This window comes from Poecilia reticulata, chromosome 22 (assembly GCF_904066995.2).
Source record: "Poecilia reticulata chromosome 22, P_reticulata-male-v2, whole genome shotgun sequence".
NCBI lineage: Eukaryota > Metazoa > Chordata > Actinopteri > Cyprinodontiformes > Poeciliidae > Poecilia > Poecilia reticulata.
In genome coordinates this window covers 17,342,857-17,364,223 of record NC_088851.1, presented here as the reverse complement: position 1 = coordinate 17,364,223, position 21,367 = coordinate 17,342,857, and the positions used below count along the sequence as shown (strand labels likewise).

The window sequence follows — 21,367 nt, the reverse complement described above, 5'->3', positions numbered from 1 at the left end:
ATAAGCTAAGGGATACACAATCATAGGGAAGAACACTCACTTGACATCTTTCCACCATAGTTATCGTCATCCTTCACAAGAACAATAAGGATGCCTCTTTGTCCACAAAAAATATGTATCATTGCTAAAGTTGCTGAATGAAACCTAACGGAAAGCTAAGCGGAAGGGAAAAAAACTGGTAGAAAACTGCACAAGCAACATAAACAACTCTACAAGCTTTCGAGACATGGTTTCGTTTTTCAGAAGTTGGCACTTACCAACACGGTTAACAGTGCCGATACCTTGTTTAATAAGTTTGGTATCACTGTGCTTGATTGGCCAACAAACTCACCCAATTTATAGTTCAGATGAAGAAAACACACTAGAGCCACAGGTGAAGTAACTCATAAGAGCTCCGAGTGCATAGACTACATTAGCATACTTTTCACTGGGCCAACATTTATCGATTCAAAATCTTGTTTTAATTGTTTGAAATCCTCAAATTATCACAATGTAATAGATCTAAAAAAAAAAGAGCTTCACCTTTTCAATTCAACTGTAACAATTATGTTATAATTAACTGACATGCACCTGCAGTGTTCAATACATTTTGCACAATTAAAGTAGCTGCCACTTTGAAATAGCACTGTATGAAATAGCACTATACAGAGAGTACATACTTTCCACAGAGGTTTTCTTGTATGAAACAAAGATTTTTATAGTTTTTGTAGCAAGAACTGAAGTTTGACTCATAAATAATGAAAAGTAATGTCAAATTTTACATTTTGAAACATTACATTAGCAATATATATATATAAAAAACCAAACATTATGTGCAGTAGATCTCCAAAGTTTAGCTTAAATCTCATCAGTTTTCCAGCATAGATATAAAACTGTGGGAGACATCGATACCGACAGCAAAGCTACCTTAAAACCTCTGCTGCAAACACCATGCTGCTGTTTAAAGGGTCAAATATGTTTTCCAGTTAAACACTGGTACAGATGCACTTGCCGTCTGAAACGAAGCAACATGCACTGAATGGCATACGAGTGCCGGTGTAAATTCACAGCTCATGGAATGTGCTTCTTTTGTCACAGAAAATTTAGATTTTTTTTCTTTTTCTTTCAGTCAAACCCACTTTTGCCAAGAAAGTGTTCAAAACCTAAATGCATTTTTTATTTATTTATTTTTTTCCAACATTCCAGTTCAGACTAGTTTGCGGTCATGTTTCTGTGCTATGAGTGAGGCGTTTGATTTTTTTTTTTTTTGGTTGCGCTCCAATTTAATGCTCTGCTGCATCCAGTCATTGGAATGTCCTCTCAGCTCCACTGACTGAGTGCAAAAATGGCCTCCTCCCTCTCCTTTGGACCTTCCTGCTCCCGTTTCTAAGGCAACTGGTTTAATGCCATGGTAACTTGCTCTTTTCGATATTTTTATCTTTTTGTGATGTTCAGAAAAGATCAGCGCGTCGTCAACGTTCTGGGCACCTCGCTCCGTCAGGGACCAGATGTCTTGGGAAGGTCCTGATTCTCAGCCAAGTGGAGCTTTTGTCTGAGCAAAGATCCATTAAGGATTCAAAAAGAGTCACTTTGAAGTGGAAACATAATTAAAATACACTTTCCAATGTAGGGGGTGGTGCTGGTGATGCCATTAAAATACAAGCTTTCAGTAAGGAAAAGGATACATTGAGGTGCTGAGCTCCTCCAGCTGTGGAAACAAAGCAGTAAATAGATGAGTACTGAAAAATCTAAACCGCTAAAAATTAAACATTATATTGTAGTTCAGGGCTGTCCTTTCTAAATCTGATCAGATTACATAACAGCCTGCGCTTTGTAAGGCAATGTTTCCACTGAACTCCTGTTACCTGATCAGCGTTTACAAAAGCATATGATCATCTTCCTTTATCTACACAAATCCACTCAACAGCCCATCAGCTCCAGCCAAAAATACTCCTCTAAGGCAAGGCAATTTGTCATATAATAAGCTTCGTAGAAGTAAATTTCTTCTACAAAGTGGAAAAGCCACTTGACCTGCCCTCAGTTTGTAATAAGCTTTCTGCTCCAGATGCCCACAGCAGCCTTCTTCTCCATCTAAAATGTCTTGTGTCTAGCTTAAAAAGAAAACTATTCAGCAGACAAAATTAAATTAAATTTACAATATCTCCAAGATGGTACATTTTGGATATTGTAGTGTCTGACAACACAGGAGAATTTTCTGGAGAATTTGGGAATGCAGTCAGGTCAAGGGTCAAAAGACATTAAGCGTGAAAAAAAATCCGGCACCAGGACCCAAAAGAAGGCATGGAGATAAAATAAATACATGTGGTGATTTGTTTACTTTGGGGAGTATGTGTTGGGAAGAGCCTTATAAAGAGAGATGCTGCCCAAAGATCGGGAGGATTTCGCTACCATTGGGCCAAGATTTCTTCGCCCTTTGGTCACGCTGACTTTGGCTGCAGTATTGTAGTAAAACTTAGCTGTTCAAAGTCTGTAGCATGTCGAGTCTTTTTCCTGCAACATCACCACACAGCATCAAGAGAAGACTTGATACCGAGTTGGATATTGACGGAAGACAATATCCAAAATGAAAACCAATTTTATACATCTCCAGTGAAATTCTGAATAGAACCAAAGGACTGATTACTGTTGAAGCTTTTGCTAATGGATTATTATATTTTTCAAAGTCGGAGGCCCCAAAAGTCGTTTCATATCTGATAATTCCTACCCACTGCATCACCATCCACAACAACTCTTGATACTTGGATAAGTTATGACAACATTTAACTTCCCTTTGGGATAAAGTATTTTTGAACTTAATATCCAAATTTAGTAATTTTATTATCATTATTATTTTTTTTATTACAATTCTTACCAACTGAAATACATTCCTAATTTCAATTCTTTACAGTTAAAGTAACGTTTGAACAGGGAAAAAAAAAAAACAGCATTTTGAAAAAAGCAACTCAATTGCATTGTGGGATTACATGTCAAAACAGCCTGAAGAGCCCAGCAACAAGCCAACATTAGAAACCGACTGCTCACAGGGAGGTTGTAAAACCATTTGGATTTTTTTAGAATCAGATAAAAAAGAAAGAAAAAACAAAATGGTTTTACATCTCTGGCATTGGCGATGAGGAAGACAAACGTGTCAGTCTTAGCTGGCAGCTTATCTCTTCCCCATTCCAAAAAGTGTTGAGACATAGCCGTCTGATTATTCTATCTGAACATTAGAGATGATCAGGTTCCCAGCTGCTTTTGGAAGAATGCGCTTTGCTTCGAGTGCTTACGCCGCCTGAAGCTTCTGAAAGGGTCAGGGCTTCCGTCAAGACCTCCCTGTGACCGCCATTAAAATATGCAAATTACTCCACACATTTATGTTCTATGTTGGCCACTAAGCAGCCATTTCAGATGCTACTTATTTTATGCATTTATACAACTGAAGCAACTTTTCACACAGCAATAAATCAGCTGATGATTTATGGTTGTAAAGACTAAAAGACTTAAGTTTTTTGTGGGTATTTTGTGGTAAATCAGCACAGAATATACCTTATTATGAAGTTGAAGGTAAATTAAACAGCAAATAAAAATTGTATACGGGAGAAAGAGGGAAAAGGTGGCACTTTTTCTGGCAGGCTGGACGGAGAGCTTTCAGGCGTTTACAGGTGATGGATGGGGCTGAGGGAGGAACACCTTTGGGGTGTTTTTGTTGTTATTTGCATGGAGACAACCGTTTTGCATGCAAGTAAAAAAAAAAAAAGCTCAGTTTTGGTCAAATCTAAACAGAAACCCTGCCTTACACTTCTCCTGATCACTCTGCTGTTCTGTGGCCTCCAGGATGCCATTTGCTCACTGATGTTTTCCAAGAAACCTTTTTCAATGCGCTTCACAATTATGCTTTACTTTCTGTTGTTCAAATAAAATCGTAACAAAACTACTTGCGTTTTGCAGTTTACTTCCAAGTTTTTATTTGGTTTATAGCTGAGCTGATAATCCAGTGGACTCGGTTTGATTGGAGATCAAAGTTACAACTTTTGTTACATTTTCAGCTGGTGCCGTTTGATTTCAGACTGCACCGAGTCAAACGATGCAAACCAATTGAAAAACCTCTTTACCGTCTTACTGCATCAAGAAATACTGAAGGAAACAACAAAAACATCCAAAAATAAATAAATAAATAAATAAATAAATAAATGAATAAATACTACATGAGCGCAACTTCCCTCTTCACAAAATACAAGCAAAGACGGAGTAGCGTCAGATTTAAGCACTTGTAGGATTTCTCTTTTGTGTTTGGTAAACACTACAATCCATTTCTCCTGCTAATGTTTGCTTCGGGTGTATTTAACCAGAATGCCCTGCGTTACAGTCCACTTCCTGTTCTCTGATTTGTTTGCATCCTCATAAGCATTTGAACCACACCCGAGTTCACATTAATTGAACAGAGACCCAGGTTTTTAGTCTGAGCTGCGATTGCTTTTTATTAGTTTGGATCAGAGATCGATTGCACATTCACATCTCCCCAAACGAAGCGAACTTTCTAGATAAATAGACTAGAGTTCTACTAAAATAGACTACACAGGGCTGGTGTGAGACTGGGTTCAGATTTAAGCAAAAGTAAAAGTCGTGGATTATCTTTCCCCGAGTTTGATTCGTAAGGGCGAAAAATATCAGAACTGACTGGACTAACTCGGTTCTCCTTGCGTTTCCGATTCAAGCTTTGCTCAATCGGCTTTCTAAAACACACGTCTCGGTTTGAAACTGAACTCTCTGCTGATCTGACTCATGCTTACGTTGCACAGCAGGTGCTCCAGGTTGAGATCGGAAGCACCCTTCCTCTGATCCTCGGAAAGCTCCTCCACGTGGCTGTCGAGGCTGAAGTGCAGCCGCGCCAGCTTCTCCTGCATCTCCCGCACATGTTCCAGCTGCTCAAAGGAGCAAACCTTTCCTAGAAGTCGGACAGAGACTCGGCTTGACCTCTTATTTGTAGCAAAGTCAGAAGTATTTCCATGACGGCAGATTATTCAAGTAGCCTGCACAGCTTCTTCTTGATTACAGCCTGATTCAGGTGACAAAGCTGTTATTTTTAAGCCTGTAACAGAATATTCCCCTAATGGGCTCCCACATGGAGGTTATCTTACCGAACGCCTGTAATTTGCCTGAGTGGAAGTCATTGAGGAGGTTCAGGAGGCCTCCTTCCATCTCTCTCACATCCGAGACATCTGTAAGGAAGGAGTGCTGCAGGGGGGGAGACTGGACCACTTTACTGGGCCCTGCCGGCTGTGGAGCCTTGGGTTTCTCCCTGTGTGGTCTAATGGACAAAAAAAAAAAAAAAACATGTCATTTTCTCAGATTCCAAAGTTGGGTGTAACTGGTTAAGTAATAAGGTGCAAACCGTGTTGTCTTTGGCGGGGCTACCACAGGGGTGAACGCCTCTTTTGGCTGTCCCGGCGCTCCTATGGATCTCTTAAACTTGCTCCTGTTCTTGGGGGAGGGGGGCTGCGGCAGGCCGAGGGAGAAGGTGGCACTTTTGCTGGCAGGAAGGACGGAGAGCTTGCGGGGGTTGATGGGTGGCGGAGGAGGCTGAGGGAGGGACACCTTTGGGCTGCGTTTCTTACGCTTGTCTTCCATGACAGCTCATTTATGTTTGTTGCTTCCAGTGCAGGCAACACACACACACACACACACACAGCCCAGCTGGTGTGCAGGATGTCCTGAAACAACAAAAGTAGGAAGCTGAAGAGCAGCAGTCCTCCTCCACCCTTCCCTATAGGAAGGACTTGGACTGTGCCAAAATCACTACTGCAGAAGAAGAATCTACCTCTGCACATTAGGGGATGATTTAATTAGCCAAGAGTAAAGCATCCCAGCAAATCTCAAATCGCATTTAGGTAAAAGGCTCTGTTGATGCAATTTTTTTGTTATTTATTTACTTACAAAGAAAATAATCCTCCAAGAATGTTTATGCTTTTATAATAAATAGCAAAAAATGAGAGAAAATCTTTAAAAGCTAAACTGCAGCAGTTGTAATTTCTTTTTTTTTTAATGCAACCATCTGGTTGCAGAACTGGATACTTTAAAGAGCCTGTAACATGATCTACAGAGATGAGCTTTAATAGGATCTGGACGATGCTTAAGAGCACTTTGTGTTTTTTAGATAAACAGGTTAAAGTCCATCTGAACAGAGACAAGCTAAGTTTTTGTGTTGCGCTACATGGATTGTGAGGTTACCAAAGCTCGCCACAGCTCCAAATTCATATTGATTAAAAGTGTCCAAAGCAGAAATTTACCAATTTTTCCCTGACTGGCTCTGATTGTAGATCAGCAGATCCACTACCAACAAACATTAGTACTTTTTTCCAGTCAAAAATTAGGAACTCCCACTATTCCCATTAATAAACCACAACACGTTTTCTCTGTGCTGAGATGTGATTCAAGACTACAACGTCTTATTTGTTTTATGTTTTCTCCACAGGAAAAGGATCTGAATCACCATGTCAGAACTCCAAGAAAACCAGTATTATAAACATATTTGTTATGTTTTATATGAATTTTGCTATGGCTTTTAGAGATGGGATATTAAAATTGGCTGACAAGAGACTAAAAGTTATCAAACATAGGGCTCTTTAAGAAAAAGTAATGCTCATGTTAGACTTAGGCCAGGGGTGTCAAACTCCAGTCCTGAAGGGCCGTTGTCCTGCAGTTTTTAGATGTGCCACAGGTACAAAACACCTGAATCAAATGGCTTAATTACCTCCTCAGTTCTCCAGAGCCTTGCTAATGACCTAATTATTCTATTCAGGTGTGGTGCAGCAGAGGCACTTCTAAAAGTTGCAGGACACCGGCCCTCGAGGACTGGAGTTTGACACCCCTGACTTAGGCTCTTGGGGGGCCCCCTGCTGGTGGGGGAACCCTACACAGCTGCTTTGCTCGTTTATGCCTTTGGCCGGCTTCAAATTATAGTTGTAACTTCTAATATTTATTTCTTAAAGCCTGAGATTAATTTAATTAATGTTCGAGACAGCGTGCTTTTTTAATGGTAAACAGGCCTACATTACTGGAATTGTGACCTTACTACGCGCCCTGCATCTAATCGCAGTGGATGATGTCAGGTCGCCTCCAAGTGCGGTCCAAAGATGGCCACTAGTAATAAACAAAGGCAACTTTGTGCGCTGAAATCCTCATTTCTATGCGGTACATCTGGACTATAAAAATAATAAATGAGAAACAATGTGTGAACAGCAAAGATAGTTGTAATTCTGGTAAGTTCGGTGTGGCAGAAGACGCGTAAACAGGTTTATGATCCACAGACTGACACAAATAAGACTTACCGAATCAATTACGCACCACAGAGCCTGCCGGCTGGGCTCGGTGTCGCATTTCTCCTCCTTCTGTGATCGAAACCGTCAACGCACACTTTGTACTAATTGACCTCTTGAAATCACGATGGAGGTAAATGATCTGTCCAGCAGCTGTGAAGTGTGAAATTACTGATGAGATGTAACGCGCGACATCATCGACGCTGAGCCGAGGAGCTGTTGTCCATATCCGTCTTAAAGGGCCAGCACGCCCCGGTGTGGCACGAAATCCTGCGACCGTCTCATGAGGTGACTCAAGAGGGCGCTGTTCTTTCTCTAACCTGGTCCCAAAACTCGACTGATTCACAGTACCTTGGAAAAATGATCTTACACTTAAACGTTTTGCACATTTTGTGACGCTTCAACCGGAAACTTTAAACATTCTACTGGGAAATGTGTGTTGACTGAAACAAAGAAGTAAAAAATGTAAAGTGAAGACACATTTTATGCAAAAGAAGCAAAAATAAAAATGTCAGTAAGATTTGAAAACTACAATTCTGCACAGTATGTTAACCCACTTTTGCTGAGAAAACCATAGATGAAATCCTGGGCAAAAAAATTACTTTTAAAATTCAGCTACTTGATAAATAGTTTCTCTGTTTGGCTTAATGTCAGTATAGGCTTCAGGCATTTTCTAGAACACTATGGGCACTCTGGTCAAATTAAACCAAACTGAGCTTATTGTCCCATGTACAAAAATCTACAGCTTATAGAATATTTTCCCTGTACAGACAATCTCCAAAATGAGTCATGGTGGTTGCAGTATCACGATGTTGGACTGTTTTTCTTCAGCAGAGCTAACAGAGCTAGTCGGAGCTGATGGAAGGATGGACGGAGCTCAACATGGGGCAATTCTGGAAGAAAACCTGCAGCTAGATCATGCAACAAACTTGAGGCTGGGACAGAGATTCATCTTCCAGGAGGAAGATAGTAAACATACAACCAAATCTATAACAGCATGGCTTAGATTGAAGCTCATTTGAATGGCCTAAAATTTAGACATAATCCAGTTGTGACATGACTTTAAAATTGCTGTTCACAGGTCTTCTGTTTAGGACTAATCAGATTGACTGAGTTTGGATCATTTACTAAAACCTAACAGGCCCAAATATGTCTTTCTTAAAATCTACAAAGCTGGTAGAGACGCACCTCAATATGCAGATATTTTTCAGAGTGATTTGTAAGGAAAACTGTAACAAAAATGTAACCTTTTCAATTTTCAGGCACAAACAGGCTGTAAAAATTGTTTAAAAAACCATAGGATATTCAACAACGTCCCTAAAATCAAAGGAACTTAATCCGTTTCTGTCTCCATTTTGTCCCCTTAATGCTGTTCAATCTACTGTTCCAACAATTTCATGCCACATTAACCATCCAGGAAAAAGAGGCCGTTTCCAACGTGAATTATTAATGTGCAGCATACCAACAGTCTGAAAACTCAATGCTGCTATGAAAATTGGTTGCTATTCATTGAATTGCACCTGAGTTACAGTTAACATTTTCTGATATCTGCACAATTTATGAACAATTCAACATCTGATTTTTCTGTTAAAGGTTTTAAAGTCAGGAATTAATAAATATGAAACACTTTTTTTAAAGTAATACAAAAATATTTATTTTTCTTATGGCAATTCAGAACAAAACTGACACAAATCTGGCTTGTAGAAAAAATACAGAACTCTTAGGCATGTTTCTCTTGTTCCAAAGTAAGCGTGACCAACGGCAACTGGAGTTTTAGCTGACTTTCTGGTCCGATGAGCTGTTTGAGAACGAGTACGCCTTTCCTAGGACTATTCTGTCTCTGAGGAGCTTGAAGAAGGCGTAGTAGTTGCTGAAGAGGATCAGGGCCAGCGATATCGTCTGATGCCACCTTTCCGAGCAAATGAGCGAGTAGAGCTGGTAAAAAATCATGGCACCTTCGAGGATGATGAGTATGTTTAATATTCGTAAAGGCTTGTTGAAGAAAAACTAGGGAGGGGAAAAGATGGTACAGGTTAGTGTTGAAATGTATAAATTCACATTTTGTCACATTTAGCCTCAAACGTCTACATATTTTATGGCAGTTTAACATGATGCACCAACAGGAAGTTGCAGATAATTGTTAAATCAAAGGAAAATGCTGCACGCTTTCAACATTTTTTATGTGAGAGGGACAGGGAAGCAGGTCAGAGTTGACACAAGCACTGATGGAGACAGAGGGTAATCACAATGGGAAACCATGTTAGAAGGTGCAGAAGACTTGAGCTTGAACAGCAGCAAAGGTTCAACTTCCAGCAACACAATGACTCAACATCAGATCTACATTTTGATGTTAGAATGGCCTAATCAAAACCCATACCTAAATCTAATTGAGAATCAGCTAAAAGACTTGGAAGTTGCTGTTCAGACACTATCCAATTAAATTAACCTTCAGCAATTTTGTGAAAAGAAAAACGGTAAAAATTTTAGTCTCTTGACCTGCTGGCACTGATATAGAGCGTATGCATACTTTTGCAAGGTAATGTGGTTTCTTTATAAAACTAAAATTAATGCCATATAAAATCTCTTTCTCCAGCAAGACTCACATAGAAGCGATAGTGGGAAACATCTGAGGGGACTGCAACGTTATAGTGGCCCATGGCTTTATAGACATTCTTATTATGTTTTACTAGGACTCCCTGTGGCCACATGTACTCTTCAGTCCATCTGCAAAAGGAAAACAATACACAGTATGACTCATTAGTCTAGAAATTAGTCTGAACTGAGGTAAAAACTAACAGGAGTACGCACATGTGCTGAAGGACGTTGGAGCAGAGAGAGGGGTCAACTTTCTGCCAGCAGCCCAGGTGGGCGGCAGCTTTGTGAAGGAGGTCACAATATCGAGGCGGCAACAAGTGTCTCATGAGGATGACTGACGTGCTGACCGATACCAGTATGAAGAGCTCACAGGACCACCGCTTGTCTACATACTGAGTGCTCTAGAGGACCATACAGACGAAGAGATATATCAACATTCTCACGTCAAAGAAGCCGTATTTAAAAATATACCGAGATTGAACACAATCTTACCTTTACAAACCAAACGGGTACAAACGCCACGTAGTACGCGCTGAGCATGGAGCTGACCAGCACTTCCTTCATCCTCCAGTTGAAGTCCATCTTCAGATACTCCACCTCTTTTCGAATGAGGTCAGGTGACAGGCAGCAGGCGTGAGTGGGCATGGCCTGGACTCCGTACAGCTGGCTGGTGTGCTGCTTCCACGTCTCCTTCAGCACGGTGAAGTAGTCCCTGCCGCGGCTCATGCTGCCGACCTCTTTGGAGCCGATGCTCGTGATCGGCGAGAGAGAACCCGCTCGCCGGAAATCACAGCTCAGACGGAAGAACGGGATATACATTCCAAATCTGTGGGAGCCAACGCCTACCGTTAGATATTTGAAATGTTTCACAGTTTTACAGCGATAATGGTATCAAAAGGGACTTAAAAGGGGAAAAGTGTTTTGTAGCCCATTGGAAACACATTTGTGCCTTTATATTAGCAAAGGTGACATGTTAATATCTAATTTATTCATATAAAGCACTAATGACCATAGTGTTGACCTCATTCATAATTAGAGATAAGTTCAAACATAGTGTGGTGATGTGCGCTATCTTGATGTTCTGGTGTACTATTAATGTAGTTATCTTCTTACTTTTTTATATATTTATTTGCAATTGTTGGCGTCTGCAAAGCAAATTGTTTCTTGGTGACAATAAAGCTTATCTTATCTAATCTAATCTAAACAAAATTGTAAATTCCTTTACTTTAACAAATCTTAACTATTTTTGAAAGGACATTTAAAACCTTTGTAAACAGCATAAATGTAAGCAGGTATGCTATAAATGCTTAAATAACAAGCCAGTAAAGTCTGTTAATGAGAGAAAATGTTGAATTTCTGAATAAACATAACAGGAAATTTATTGTATTTTGTAGAGCCATAAGTAAGTTTGTTTGAAAAGCAGTTATTAGGGGTAAAGTCTTTTGAAATTACTTAGTCATTTATCACCGAAATCATTTTCAGAAAAATTAATGTGGTCATAATTATGAGACCACAGAAGAAAACATGAATAGACAGCAACAGATGAATAGCAACCAATGCATCAATGAACACCACTGTCAAATAAATCAAATCAACTAACACATCAAGTATGGAGTCCTAAGATAATTTCCAGTCATCTTAAATAAAGATAAAAACCGAGTCATTGATATTGGGTTCTGCTATTCTGACCCTGTTTAATTCACTTTTTAGCAACATTTAAACCAGTGACAATGTGGGTTGTTGTTATAGCAACATTAACTCTCAGAGTTATTCTGGCCAGAAGCTAAATATGTCAGAAAATATTTCCAAACACTGAAAAGGTAATCGAAAGTAATAAAGATCCATCCAAAATGCAAGGAGCTAACTGTTAAATCATTCAGCATCTATTTCAAACTTCATCAAGCTATTAATATTTAACTCATTCTTTTCAATAATTTACATGAAGAAATTCAATATGATACTTAGGAGATAATAACCAACACTGCAGGGAAACAAAGCTTGAAAGCCAATACTTGCCCCTCTCAAATCACCCGGAAAGATTTTGGGTGAACTAGAGTTACTTAATAGTTACATGGATTAAAACTCGTAACGACAGGAAACGGCAGCTGGAGCATCAATGGGGAAAACGTAGAACTCAACTTATTGCTTCAGATGAACGCAGGGTCAAGGAAACACAGGGAAACTGTTTAAGTCATGGCCTTCACTCATATTAGACTCCAACTGTCATACAGATCTAAAATTTGAAGTTTTTTGGGGGGTTTTTTGAGAATACTTACGGGTAGCAAAGGAAAAGCAGGCTGAGGACAGAGTAGGTTCTGAACAGATAAATGAGGGAGCGACAAAGACTCCAGCCTGTCAGCGTTAGCACTGCAAACCGGGCCATCACTAAAAATATTGAGTGGGGCAAGGAGAGTTTCCCACTCTGTGATGCCTGCAGGAAAAGGAAACCATGGTCACACATAAACAGAGTTATGCTCAGATGAAAATAATGTTTGTAAAACAGCAGGTATTAACCACAAAAATGCCAACATGGACATTGTTATCAGCCTCCAGCAAACAACAAACTTACCTCTTTTACAATTGCTGCAATCAGCCTTCTTGCCAGTATAATGATTGTGAACACCAGCATGTTATAATCAATAAGATGAAAATTCTGCAAATAACAACACTGATTAATTATTATCGTTAAATTACTTTTTTTTTTCTTACATCTACGATTTTATTTGTAAGTTTTGAGGTTATGCATTTCTTGCACAAGTTAAAATCGAAATTCTTCAAGTAAACAAAATAGAAGTTTGTGATCTGCAGAACGTATTTTGTGCGTACTGACCAGAGACGTGTGTGAGGGAGGGTGTGACGGTGGATACCACCACACAGTCTTGTAGATGTTGACATAGTGGACAAACAGGGCGATCAGATGGCAGAAGAAGAGGTGAAGCTCAAACAACACGTTTCGATCCATGGACAGCTCGGGGATCTTGCAGTGCTTGAGGGGAACAACAGTCTGAGCGGCGAGCGGGGGGCTGGACATGCAGGTCCCAGAGCCGTTTCTGCAGGCAAAACCTGAGCGTTAAAAAGTAATCATACCCCTTGAACACCTGGACTGCATCCTGCATTTGTATTCAGCAAATACAATTTTTTTTCTCTAGATGATGAAGGAGCGTAAAGTAGTTTTGATAACTACTTTACGGACGGATCAATGTGGATTGTGCCTTTTAAATAAGTAAACAATGGTTACTGTAATCCCTGAATGCATTGCAGCTAACTAGAAACCAGACTTCCCATTGACTTTCCTTCAATTTATTCTTGCCACTTTTGTTAAGTGAACAACCAGTCGTCAACCTATTAAATTCTCCAACCTGAGTGGTAGTTCTCTGCAGCTCCTTCAGATGTACCATTGATCTTTTGGCTCCAATTCATATTCTCCTTCCCCAAACTTGTCTGTCAAGCTGGAAAGCTGAAGTTGAGCCACAGTCTTTCCATATCTAAATATGATCACTTTTAAAAGCGAAACTGAAAGCTTGAGATCTGATCCCTACCTTAAACTTCTCCACAACTTAATCCCTGAGCTGTCTGTTGAGCTCTTTGGTCTGCATGATGCTGCTTGCTTACTAGTGTTCGCAAAGAAACCTCAGAGTCCTTCGCAGAACAGCCAGATTTACAGAGAGAATAAATGCGAACTACACTTTCTAATATGTGACAACTGAAGCACACTGAAAATTATTTGGCGGTATCAGAGTAAATACACATGACACACTACTCCCAAAATGATCCTTTACTTTAAAAGTATACGTTTCTCAGTGCAGTGCTGGTCTAACATCCTAATAAAGTGCATTAGACTTTGTTTTTGTAATGTACAAACACGTTTGCAAAGTAGTGTGCAGTTTTCCAGCTGGCAGGCATTGAACTGTGCAGCACAGATGATGAAGTGAAAAGATAAAACAGGAGACTTGCCTTGCACGGTTTCGCACCCCCGTGACTGGAGAGCTGGTGGTGTGGTTGCCATTGCTGACGGAGCCTGGATCACTGCTTAAGGGAGGTCTGCAGTAGGTGGTCCGATTCGTACCTCTCCTTCCACCGGCCATCGCAAAGACACCCACTGCTCACCTTCCTGTCTAGCTGCGTGAACTCTCCCTCTGTTTTCTTGCACCTGTTTACATTAAGACAGTGAGTCAGTAATAGTACACTGAAAGGAATCAATCATGCAGAATATACAACTTTTATACTATTTTTTTTTTAAATCATACATGTATCTTTAGGTGTGTACGTACATTCTATTGTTTCATGTATAATTTCCTTGTAAAACATTGCTCAGCGGTTGCATCAAATAGAGCCAAAACAAACACAACCTGCCATTATAAGCACCTGAAAATATCCAACAAAACTAAATGACAAGAAATATTTCATGCAAAGTAAGTATGCATGGAGCCCCATGTTGGTGGTGCAAAACAAATTTATTCAAGCTGCATAGCGTCGAAAATTTGGCTGCAGCTTTTGCGGAAGCTGTCATTACAAGTTAGCAACGCAGCTACAATTGTTGTCTTTCTGCTTAGAAAATATACCACTGGTCGTTTGCATTTGAGATCCTTAGAACAACAACGGGGAACAACATGGTTCACAACAATGAGACCCCCTGTCTTTCCGCCAAGACCACGCTTGATTTAATATTAAGATTCAGGCCTAAGCTAACAGAAAGCTAACTGGCTAGCAGGCTACTATCCAGGTAAACAGACCACGGAGGAAAATATACGCTTACCGCTGCGGGTGGTCAGTAGGAAGCTGGTCTGTTTAAATGATAACGGATTAAATTGTCGGAAGATTTATCAAAACACTGGCTGTTTTTGCACTGAAGCCAGCCAAGACAGTCATTGTTGATGTGAAGCAAGTCGCTGGTGGGTGGGGGCGCGGATATTAACTGTGGGAGGAGAGTTATTTAAAGGGACATTCAGACACTTCTGTCTCTCTTGGAAATTGAATGCAACACCAATATATACCAAATTAAAAGACCAAATATTAAAATAAGTTATTTCAGTAATACATAGATGGCTGTATGAAATGGACAATTTACAGATACTACTTAAAATAATTATGTTTTATGCTGCTGTATGTTCGTTCCACCTTTGTGCCAGAAACACTAGAGCAGGAAATATTGTTTTCCCTGAAGTTTATGGATCATTTGCATTCAGTTTTCCAACAAATTCTCATACTTTGTAGAATTGTTTCTAAATGTACCTCTTTTTTTTTTTTGCAACATTCTTGACATTTTGAGAACAAAGCATTAACTTGGTTGCTTTTTTATATTCTTTCCATCCAGGTTTTAAATAAACTCTCGTACTTTGTAGAATTGTATCTAAATTTACCAGTTTTTGCAACGTTCTTGACATTTCGAGAACAAAGCAGTAATTTGGTTGGCTTGGATGATCTGCACGTTTCAAATAATGCTGAATTTGGCGTACAGTTTTCCAATCAGTACATGCACATGGGATCAGGAAAAAGCTGACATTGTTGTAATCAACTGCAGCTTTTATAAACACAAGCAGTTTGGCTTGACAAATTCAGGAATAAAAATCTGACAAGGGATTTAGTTTAGAAATTAAAAATCTCTATGCTTCCATATTTGTCCATTTTTTCTGAAGACCTGAAAAATACTTTCAAGACCTTTGAACCCTCTAAAAACTGACACCAAGGTGTACATGTAGTGCTGGGAAAATGTACTCCTTTACATGTCTTTTTGCTTTTCATACTTGAGATAACCTGAATAGAGCCATTTTCAATTGACAGCTTCAAAATCAGACCACTATCCAACCAAACTTGACAGTGTTGAAAATAGACCAACTGCCAGTTGCAGAAACCACCAGGAATTTGTGAAGGTTGTCAAAAACATAGCTGTAGAATCATTTCAGCCGCATTATTTTTTTATGCATGGAAAAATGTCAGTATTTAAATTACATGAGAGTCTGAACTTTGACTATACCACTCTAGAAGTGAGCTTGCTGCTATGAACTGCTTCTAAATAGAATGAGTATTAAAATGTTTTCACAGCCTAAGCATTTCTGACAAAATGGAGAAAAAGCAAAGAAATACTCTCACAACCAACAACATCTAGCTATCTAAAGAGATTTTAAAGAAAACACAACTGATAAATTAAAAGTTTATTTTCAGATCTCTTCATTTTTTATACAAAACATGGTTAAATGAGTTGTGAAACATTTTAAAAAGTTACGAGTTCCCCACCCCAAGTTTGGATTTAAAAAGTAAAAATAAAAAAAAGCCTCTCCAAGCTTCAGCAAAACTTCTTCCAAGCACCTCATTCATAGAAGAGGTGAAATATGGCCATCAAACCAGACTCATTCACTTGGACAGCATTTGGTCCAAGTAGCCCTTCACGGTCTCAATTTGCAGAGAATTTAAAATGGACCTGCTGAGCAGAGAAACAACAGTCAGCAAACTTGATAAAACATCAAAACCTGATTTTGTTCTTTTCCAACTGACCTTACAGGCCTGAGCTGCTGGAGTTGAATCTATCAACTGCACCAACACAGTTCTGATAACCTAAGAGGAGAAAAGGAAATGAGATCCAGAACACACAAATGTCCAAATACACCAAGTGAGCAACAAAACATGCAAAACTAATTTTATACTAAATAAAAAAAAAGTATCATGCAACTCGAGCTGAAGAGTTTTTGCCCATTAATGGAATGTTTTAAGGCTTTGAGTGCAGCTACTCATTTTCATTAAACTACATTCTACAGAAATAACCAAGATGGATATAAGTATTGAGTGGAATGAAACAATTATTGGTTTTATTTGAGCAAGAGTTGCATCACAACCACATGATTGTTTTGTGCGTCTTAATTTTGCTCGGAATAAACTACTAAATATCACAGCATTAATTTTGTACTTTAATGGTTTTGATGTTTTGGATGACTTGCATTACTTAAACATGTTTTGCACAGAAAATAAAATAAAAAACAGAACAAATAAATCTAATAAATGAGTGTTGGGGTTAGTTTTACCTTCTTGTGGCGACCTTTAGGCTTTTAGAATCCTCTCCTCTGCGATATTTTTCTTTTATAAAAAGCAGCCAGCATGACTTTGCATCAAAGTCAAGTAAGATCCCTGCAAGCTTGATTTGGGGAATACTGTTGAAATTCAGTCATTTTCAAGTGGCTGGAGATACATTGCGCTCTTGAGAGCTCTGAGAGATACACTAACTAAAGATTAATGACAATACATGTTAAAGCACTGCATCATTGTCAAGTCAAACATGAATTTGGCAGCACATAATCTCAAGTAATGAGCTTTATTATGTTTTTTTTTTTTTTTTTAAGGTGACATTACAAGTGTCATTTAGTTTGGATAAACAGACGAAGAGGGTAAAGTCATTGGGGGGGTAAAAAACAAACGCTGCCCCTTTTTTTTTTGTATTTTTCAAATTGTGGTCAGGTTGAACGTGTAAACAAACAAGATTAATCAGCATTGGGGAGCCATTGAGGACCATTTTCACAAAGTGAAGACAATCCTTTGGTACAATAAAGGCAAAAATACCAAGTTTAGATTGATTAAAATGAAACTAGAAACTTTATTGAAACACGCACTGCAGAAAAACATTTTGGGATATGTTTAGTATCCTATTTAGTCAAAAAGGTACACAAGCATTGAGCATTTTGGAGACGGCACGACTTAAACCATACACAGTTATCCTAAGGTTATGTACAAAATATTGAGGTGGCTGCAGCCTTGTATCCTTCAAACTTAACAAGAAATTATATCAGTATAATTTTGCACGTTATAGAATGGCTTAATATACCAATTGTAAAGGTGGCAGAAAGACGGATTTCTGTATTTTAGGAGAAAACTAGATTTGCAATGTTGAAAACAATAATGAGACTTTTGATGCAGATCAAAATATCTTAAGGCTGTGTTTAAATTTGTTTAGGTATATATAAAATTACACTGAAGCATTAAGAGCAATTAATGTCCAGTCATGAAGGACTTTTGAGAAATGCAGCCTATATGGTAAGAGTTTTATCGCCACAATCACAGTTTAAAGTTAATCATTAACTGAAAAAGCCATCAAATGTCACTAAAATATCACTTTTTCCATTTGTTAAGTTTAAGTAACTAATTCCTTACTACGCAACTGAAACATTTAAATGGAAACAGATAAACAATGAAAAAAAAAAACTCTCTGCTCCTCGTGTTTCTTATCTGGCACTCCGATACATCCAACAAAATGTCTCTAAGTTTTTTTTTAAAAAACAAAAAAAACAAACATAAAATAAACCGTAAAAAAAGGGGGAACAAACGAGAAGGGAAATTACTTTTTGAAAAGTTAAGCCTGTTACAATCGGGAGACAGTTGCCGTAGCAACTCTCTACCGGTAGTTGTTCAGTATCTGACGTATGGATGCTCCCTGTATGAACCCTTGGACTGCCGCGTCGGGGGAGCTTTGCCTCCGGCCCCGGCGCCGGACCACGAGTTATCCCATTCACCCTGACCTACAAACAGGACGCACACCAAAGCAGTTAGCCTTCACAGCGTCGCACACAGGAGCACTTCGACTGTAGTGGTTTGGTAGTACACAGAAGCATACCGTAGCTCTCATATGATGGATCCTGGGCTTCACCGTGTCCGTAATCGTAGTATTCCGTATCCCTGAAAGGGCAAAAAAAAAAAAAAAAAAAAAAAATGAGAACACATTCAAGAGGGTGGGAGGAGTGTGAAAAACTCTTAAATTTGACTTACGCTGGAGCAGGCTGCTGACTGTAATAACTATCATATCCCTCGTAGGAAGGCTCTGCGTAAGATTCCTCATATGAACCCTAAATGGAAAAAATTGTATGTTTAATAAGAGACATTGCCATCAAAATAAGCCTTTATTCACTTTGACACTTACATATTCATCGTAAGGTTCAGGTTTGGGCTGTGACCCTGAAGGACCTGCTTGATGGGACAGGGCTGCGGCGGGGAGCATCCTTTGCGCTCCGCTCGCAGGCGGCCTGGAGCGGCCGGAGGACCCTCCTCTAGCTGCAGCAGAGGGTGGTCCACCCCTACCGGCCGGGGCCCCTCTGGGCGCGTTTCCTCGAGACATCCCGCCACGGGGAGTTCCTCCACGCATCGCTCCTCGGAGATTTCCACGTGGCATCCCTCGTCCCCTAGGAAATGTATACATTTTTGTAAAACATGTTTTAATATATATATAAAACTTGATTAACATCCTTTAACTACAAATTTTCAAACTCCCACTCACCTTGGCCCTCCTGCACCAGGTGGTCCACCTCTGCCCCGTCCAAGGCCACCTCGTCCCCTTCCAGAACCATCTTGGGATCCATTCAGGAATTGAGGGTCCATGTAGGGATCATGCTCGCCAGGCTCCTGTAGTTACATTGGGAAAGTTTAAGAGATTACACAATTGTGCATTAAGAGCAGATTAAGGTTAATGGGATAAAAGATTTCACTAACCGGGATGAGGAACTTCTTGACTTCATCCATGGCGTGAGCCATGCGCAGATAGTTTTCTGGTATGGGTGCTGTAACCTCGATGAACACATGCAGCTCCATGGCCAGGTGCGCGTACTTTGACTCGCCACCCTTCCTGAGCTCTTCCTCCTGGAAAATAACGCAAATGGTTTACATATATACACATTTCTTTTTGTTTTTTTACATCCTCTGTACTGAGCTGAAAAGGAAGAAAAAAAATAAATCTATGCACAAACCTTGTTCTTGTCTCTCATTGAGCCTTTTCCCAAAACTGAGATTTTTGCCCCCGTCTCTTCCTGGAGTCTCTTGATTGTGCTGCCCTGAGGCCCCAAAAGCTTCCCGACAAAGTTGACCTGCAGAATAACGACCACATCATTCAGCAGTATGTCAACGCAACATTAATCTGTACATTTTTTCTCCATTAACACAGCATTATTAAGATGCAACAACTGTAGAAATGCTCATGCAGAAACAAAGACACATGCACGACAGGACCACTGAAGCTGCAGCTCCAGTAGTAGTAATTATGGAAGCAGAGCAGAAGGATTCAGATGAAACAAAGGACAGGACACTTAAAGATATGCTCAAGATTTTTGATTCCACTGCTTCTCCTTTGTCAGTAGATTTTCAGTGTGGAAATTTAAAAACAACAAGTAAATCTGCAAGATGTAACATTTATTAAAAAAAAACATGTCGTATAAGATGTCAGACCAGCACTTTTAGACTTAAGCTACTCATCTTCAGATTATTCTTACACTTGGCATCACGATAGTTACAACAGGTTTTAGACAACTGTATGATATATGCTTAGTGCATATATTTTATTTCAATTACCTCAACATACAACAAAACAATTTCAGCAGAACACAATGATTTATCTTTTTTTTTTTTTTTTAAACTGGAGCCTTTCAAATGCCTAAAGATGAGCATCTCAATATTACGGCCTTGCAAAGAAACCATGCAGCAGCAGCTGATGCATACCCTGGGATACTGCTTGGTTGGGATGAGCACTCGCTCCTTTAGTTTCATAGTTTTGGTGGCAAAAAGGTCCAGGTAAGTCTCCTTCTCTGGTGTCTTCTTGGCTTCTCCTTTCTGGATCCTCTCAATCTCTGCAAGAAAGAATAAAGGCTTTGGCATAAATTAAAATGAATACACATCTAAAATACAAAATAAGCTAAACCTCGTATAGTCTGTGAAGGGCTGTGATGCTTATCGCGATGCAATAGTTACAATGAGCAAATCGATTCTTTCGATTGTTACACAAATGTAAATGTATTTAATCAAGTTTCATTAGATCTCATATGGCTCGCAGAAATGAGTTAAACATGTTAATCCAGAGAAGGGGTCTGACCCAAATGTCCACCAACCACGTGTTTTAATGCGCCATTGTTCAGGCCTGGCCGCGAAATATTAGTTGGTGTTAAAATAACTACATAAAACACGTTTTTTCTTCAAAAATCCCTGTTGCATAATGCAAGAAATAATCAAATTACCAGCAGTGATGAGCTTCATGGCGTGTGTAAACGATGAATCCAGGCTGTCCTTCTCGGCCAGGAGCTCAGGGAGGTATTTAGTGTCTTCCATTTTGATTTTCTTTCTTTGCTAAGGCTCGACTATGGCGGACTCGCTGATGCTTGGTTTTCTTGCAGTCGTTGGACGCAAAACTGACTCGCTATTTCTTTACCCAATTAAGTGCGTTTATTTAGTTTATTTTGTCTTAGAAAATTTTCTTGGTAAGGAAAAATATTAACAGACTGCGAAGCGGCGACCCCGGCCGGTGTCTCTCCTCAGCAGACAAAGGAGGGATGGCGCAGCAGCATTTGAGAGGAAAGGGAGGAAGGGACGTCATAGTCAACCAGGGACATCCGCTTGGTTCCCGCTTCGTTTTTATTTTAGTTTTTTATTATTTTACCTTGAGGGTAACCCCCCCACAAACCATTATTGAGTAATGGTGTGTTTATTTTTATATTATAAATATAACAATTCCGTGAAAG

General features: G+C 39.5%; 3 protein-coding genes across 4 annotated transcripts; all 3 read right to left on the bottom strand.

The window, feature by feature from the left end:
- Positions 1 to 1,234: 1,234 nt before the first annotated feature.
- Positions 1,235 to 7,559, bottom strand: ccdc28b (coiled-coil domain containing 28B). Its single transcript, XM_008399482.3, has 6 exons — positions 7,308 to 7,559; positions 5,372 to 5,690; positions 5,118 to 5,287; positions 4,770 to 4,924; positions 1,665 to 1,687; positions 1,235 to 1,531 (listed from the first exon to the last, which is right to left on the bottom strand). The coding sequence occupies exons 2-6, from the start codon at positions 5,605 to 5,607 to the stop codon at positions 1,477 to 1,479; spliced, it is 639 nt and encodes a 212-aa protein (XP_008397704.1). The 5' UTR covers positions 5,608 to 5,690; positions 7,308 to 7,559; the 3' UTR covers positions 1,235 to 1,476.
- A 1,363-nt stretch (positions 7,560 to 8,922) lies between these two features.
- Positions 8,923 to 15,938, bottom strand: tmem39b (transmembrane protein 39B). Its single transcript, XM_008399483.3, has 9 exons — positions 14,647 to 15,938; positions 13,845 to 14,040; positions 12,721 to 12,940; positions 12,460 to 12,543; positions 12,167 to 12,321; positions 10,383 to 10,716; positions 10,104 to 10,291; positions 9,899 to 10,019; positions 8,923 to 9,302 (listed from the first exon to the last, which is right to left on the bottom strand). Exons 2-9 carry the CDS (start codon positions 13,973 to 13,975, stop codon positions 9,069 to 9,071), a joined length of 1,467 nt encoding a protein of 488 aa, XP_008397705.1. The 5' UTR covers positions 13,976 to 14,040; positions 14,647 to 15,938; the 3' UTR covers positions 8,923 to 9,068.
- Positions 15,939 to 16,027: 89 nt separating this feature from the next.
- Positions 16,028 to 21,203, bottom strand: khdrbs1a (KH domain containing, RNA binding, signal transduction associated 1a). Of its 2 annotated transcripts, XR_532592.2 has the most exons (11): positions 20,867 to 21,203; positions 20,355 to 20,482; positions 19,610 to 19,726; positions 19,356 to 19,502; positions 19,144 to 19,268; positions 18,790 to 19,048; positions 18,639 to 18,715; positions 18,487 to 18,548; positions 18,215 to 18,391; positions 16,383 to 16,442; positions 16,028 to 16,311 (listed from the first exon to the last, which is right to left on the bottom strand). XR_532592.2 is itself a non-coding variant. In XM_008399484.2 (9 exons), the coding sequence occupies exons 1-9, from the start codon at positions 20,955 to 20,957 to the stop codon at positions 18,282 to 18,284; spliced, it is 1,116 nt and encodes a 371-aa protein (XP_008397706.1). In that variant the 5' UTR covers positions 20,958 to 21,203; the 3' UTR covers positions 17,443 to 18,281. The 2 variants fall into 2 exon arrangements, 1 of the variants encoding a protein (XP_008397706.1); XM_008399484.2 differs by lacking the exons at positions 16,028 to 16,311; positions 16,383 to 16,442 and having other exon boundaries at positions 17,443 to 18,391.
- Between the last annotated feature and the right edge of the window lie 164 nt (positions 21,204 to 21,367).

Bases quoted from the DNA above. Each gene is read 5' to 3' on its own strand.
- ccdc28b (XM_008399482.3), bottom strand. From the start codon at position 5,607: ATGGAAGACAAGCGTAAGAAACGCAGCCCAAAGGTGTCCCTCCCTCAG. The intron at 1,688-4,769 runs GTAAGCATGAGT...TTGTTTCCACAG, and splicing joins TGGAGCACCTGCTGTGCAAC to CTGGAGGAGCTCAGCACCTC. The intron at 1,532-1,664 runs GTATCCTTTTCC...ATCTTTGCTCAG, and splicing joins GAGGAGCTCAGCACCTCAAT to ACAAAAGCTCCACTTGGCTG.
- khdrbs1a (XM_008399484.2), bottom strand. From the start codon at position 20,957: ATGGAAGACACTAAATACCTCCCTGAGCTCCTGGCCGAGAAGGACAGC. The intron at 19,503-19,609 runs GTTTGTGCATAG...GTTATTTTCCAG, and splicing joins CAATGAGAGACAAGAACAAG to GAGGAAGAGCTCAGGAAGGG. The intron at 18,716-18,789 runs GTAAGTGTCAAA...TTTTCCATTTAG, and splicing joins CTGAACCTTACGATGAATAT to GGTTCATATGAGGAATCTTA.
- tmem39b (XM_008399483.3), bottom strand. From the start codon at position 13,975: ATGGCCGGTGGAAGGAGAGGTACGAATCGGACCACCTACTGCAGACCT. The intron at 12,941-13,844 runs GCAAGTCTCCTG...TTTTGCCTGCAG, and splicing joins GGGGTGCGAAACCGTGCAAG to AAACGGCTCTGGGACCTGCA. The intron at 12,322-12,459 runs GTAAGTTTGTTG...CTTTTCCTGCAG, and splicing joins TTGCAGCAATTGTAAAAGAG to GCATCACAGAGTGGGAAACT.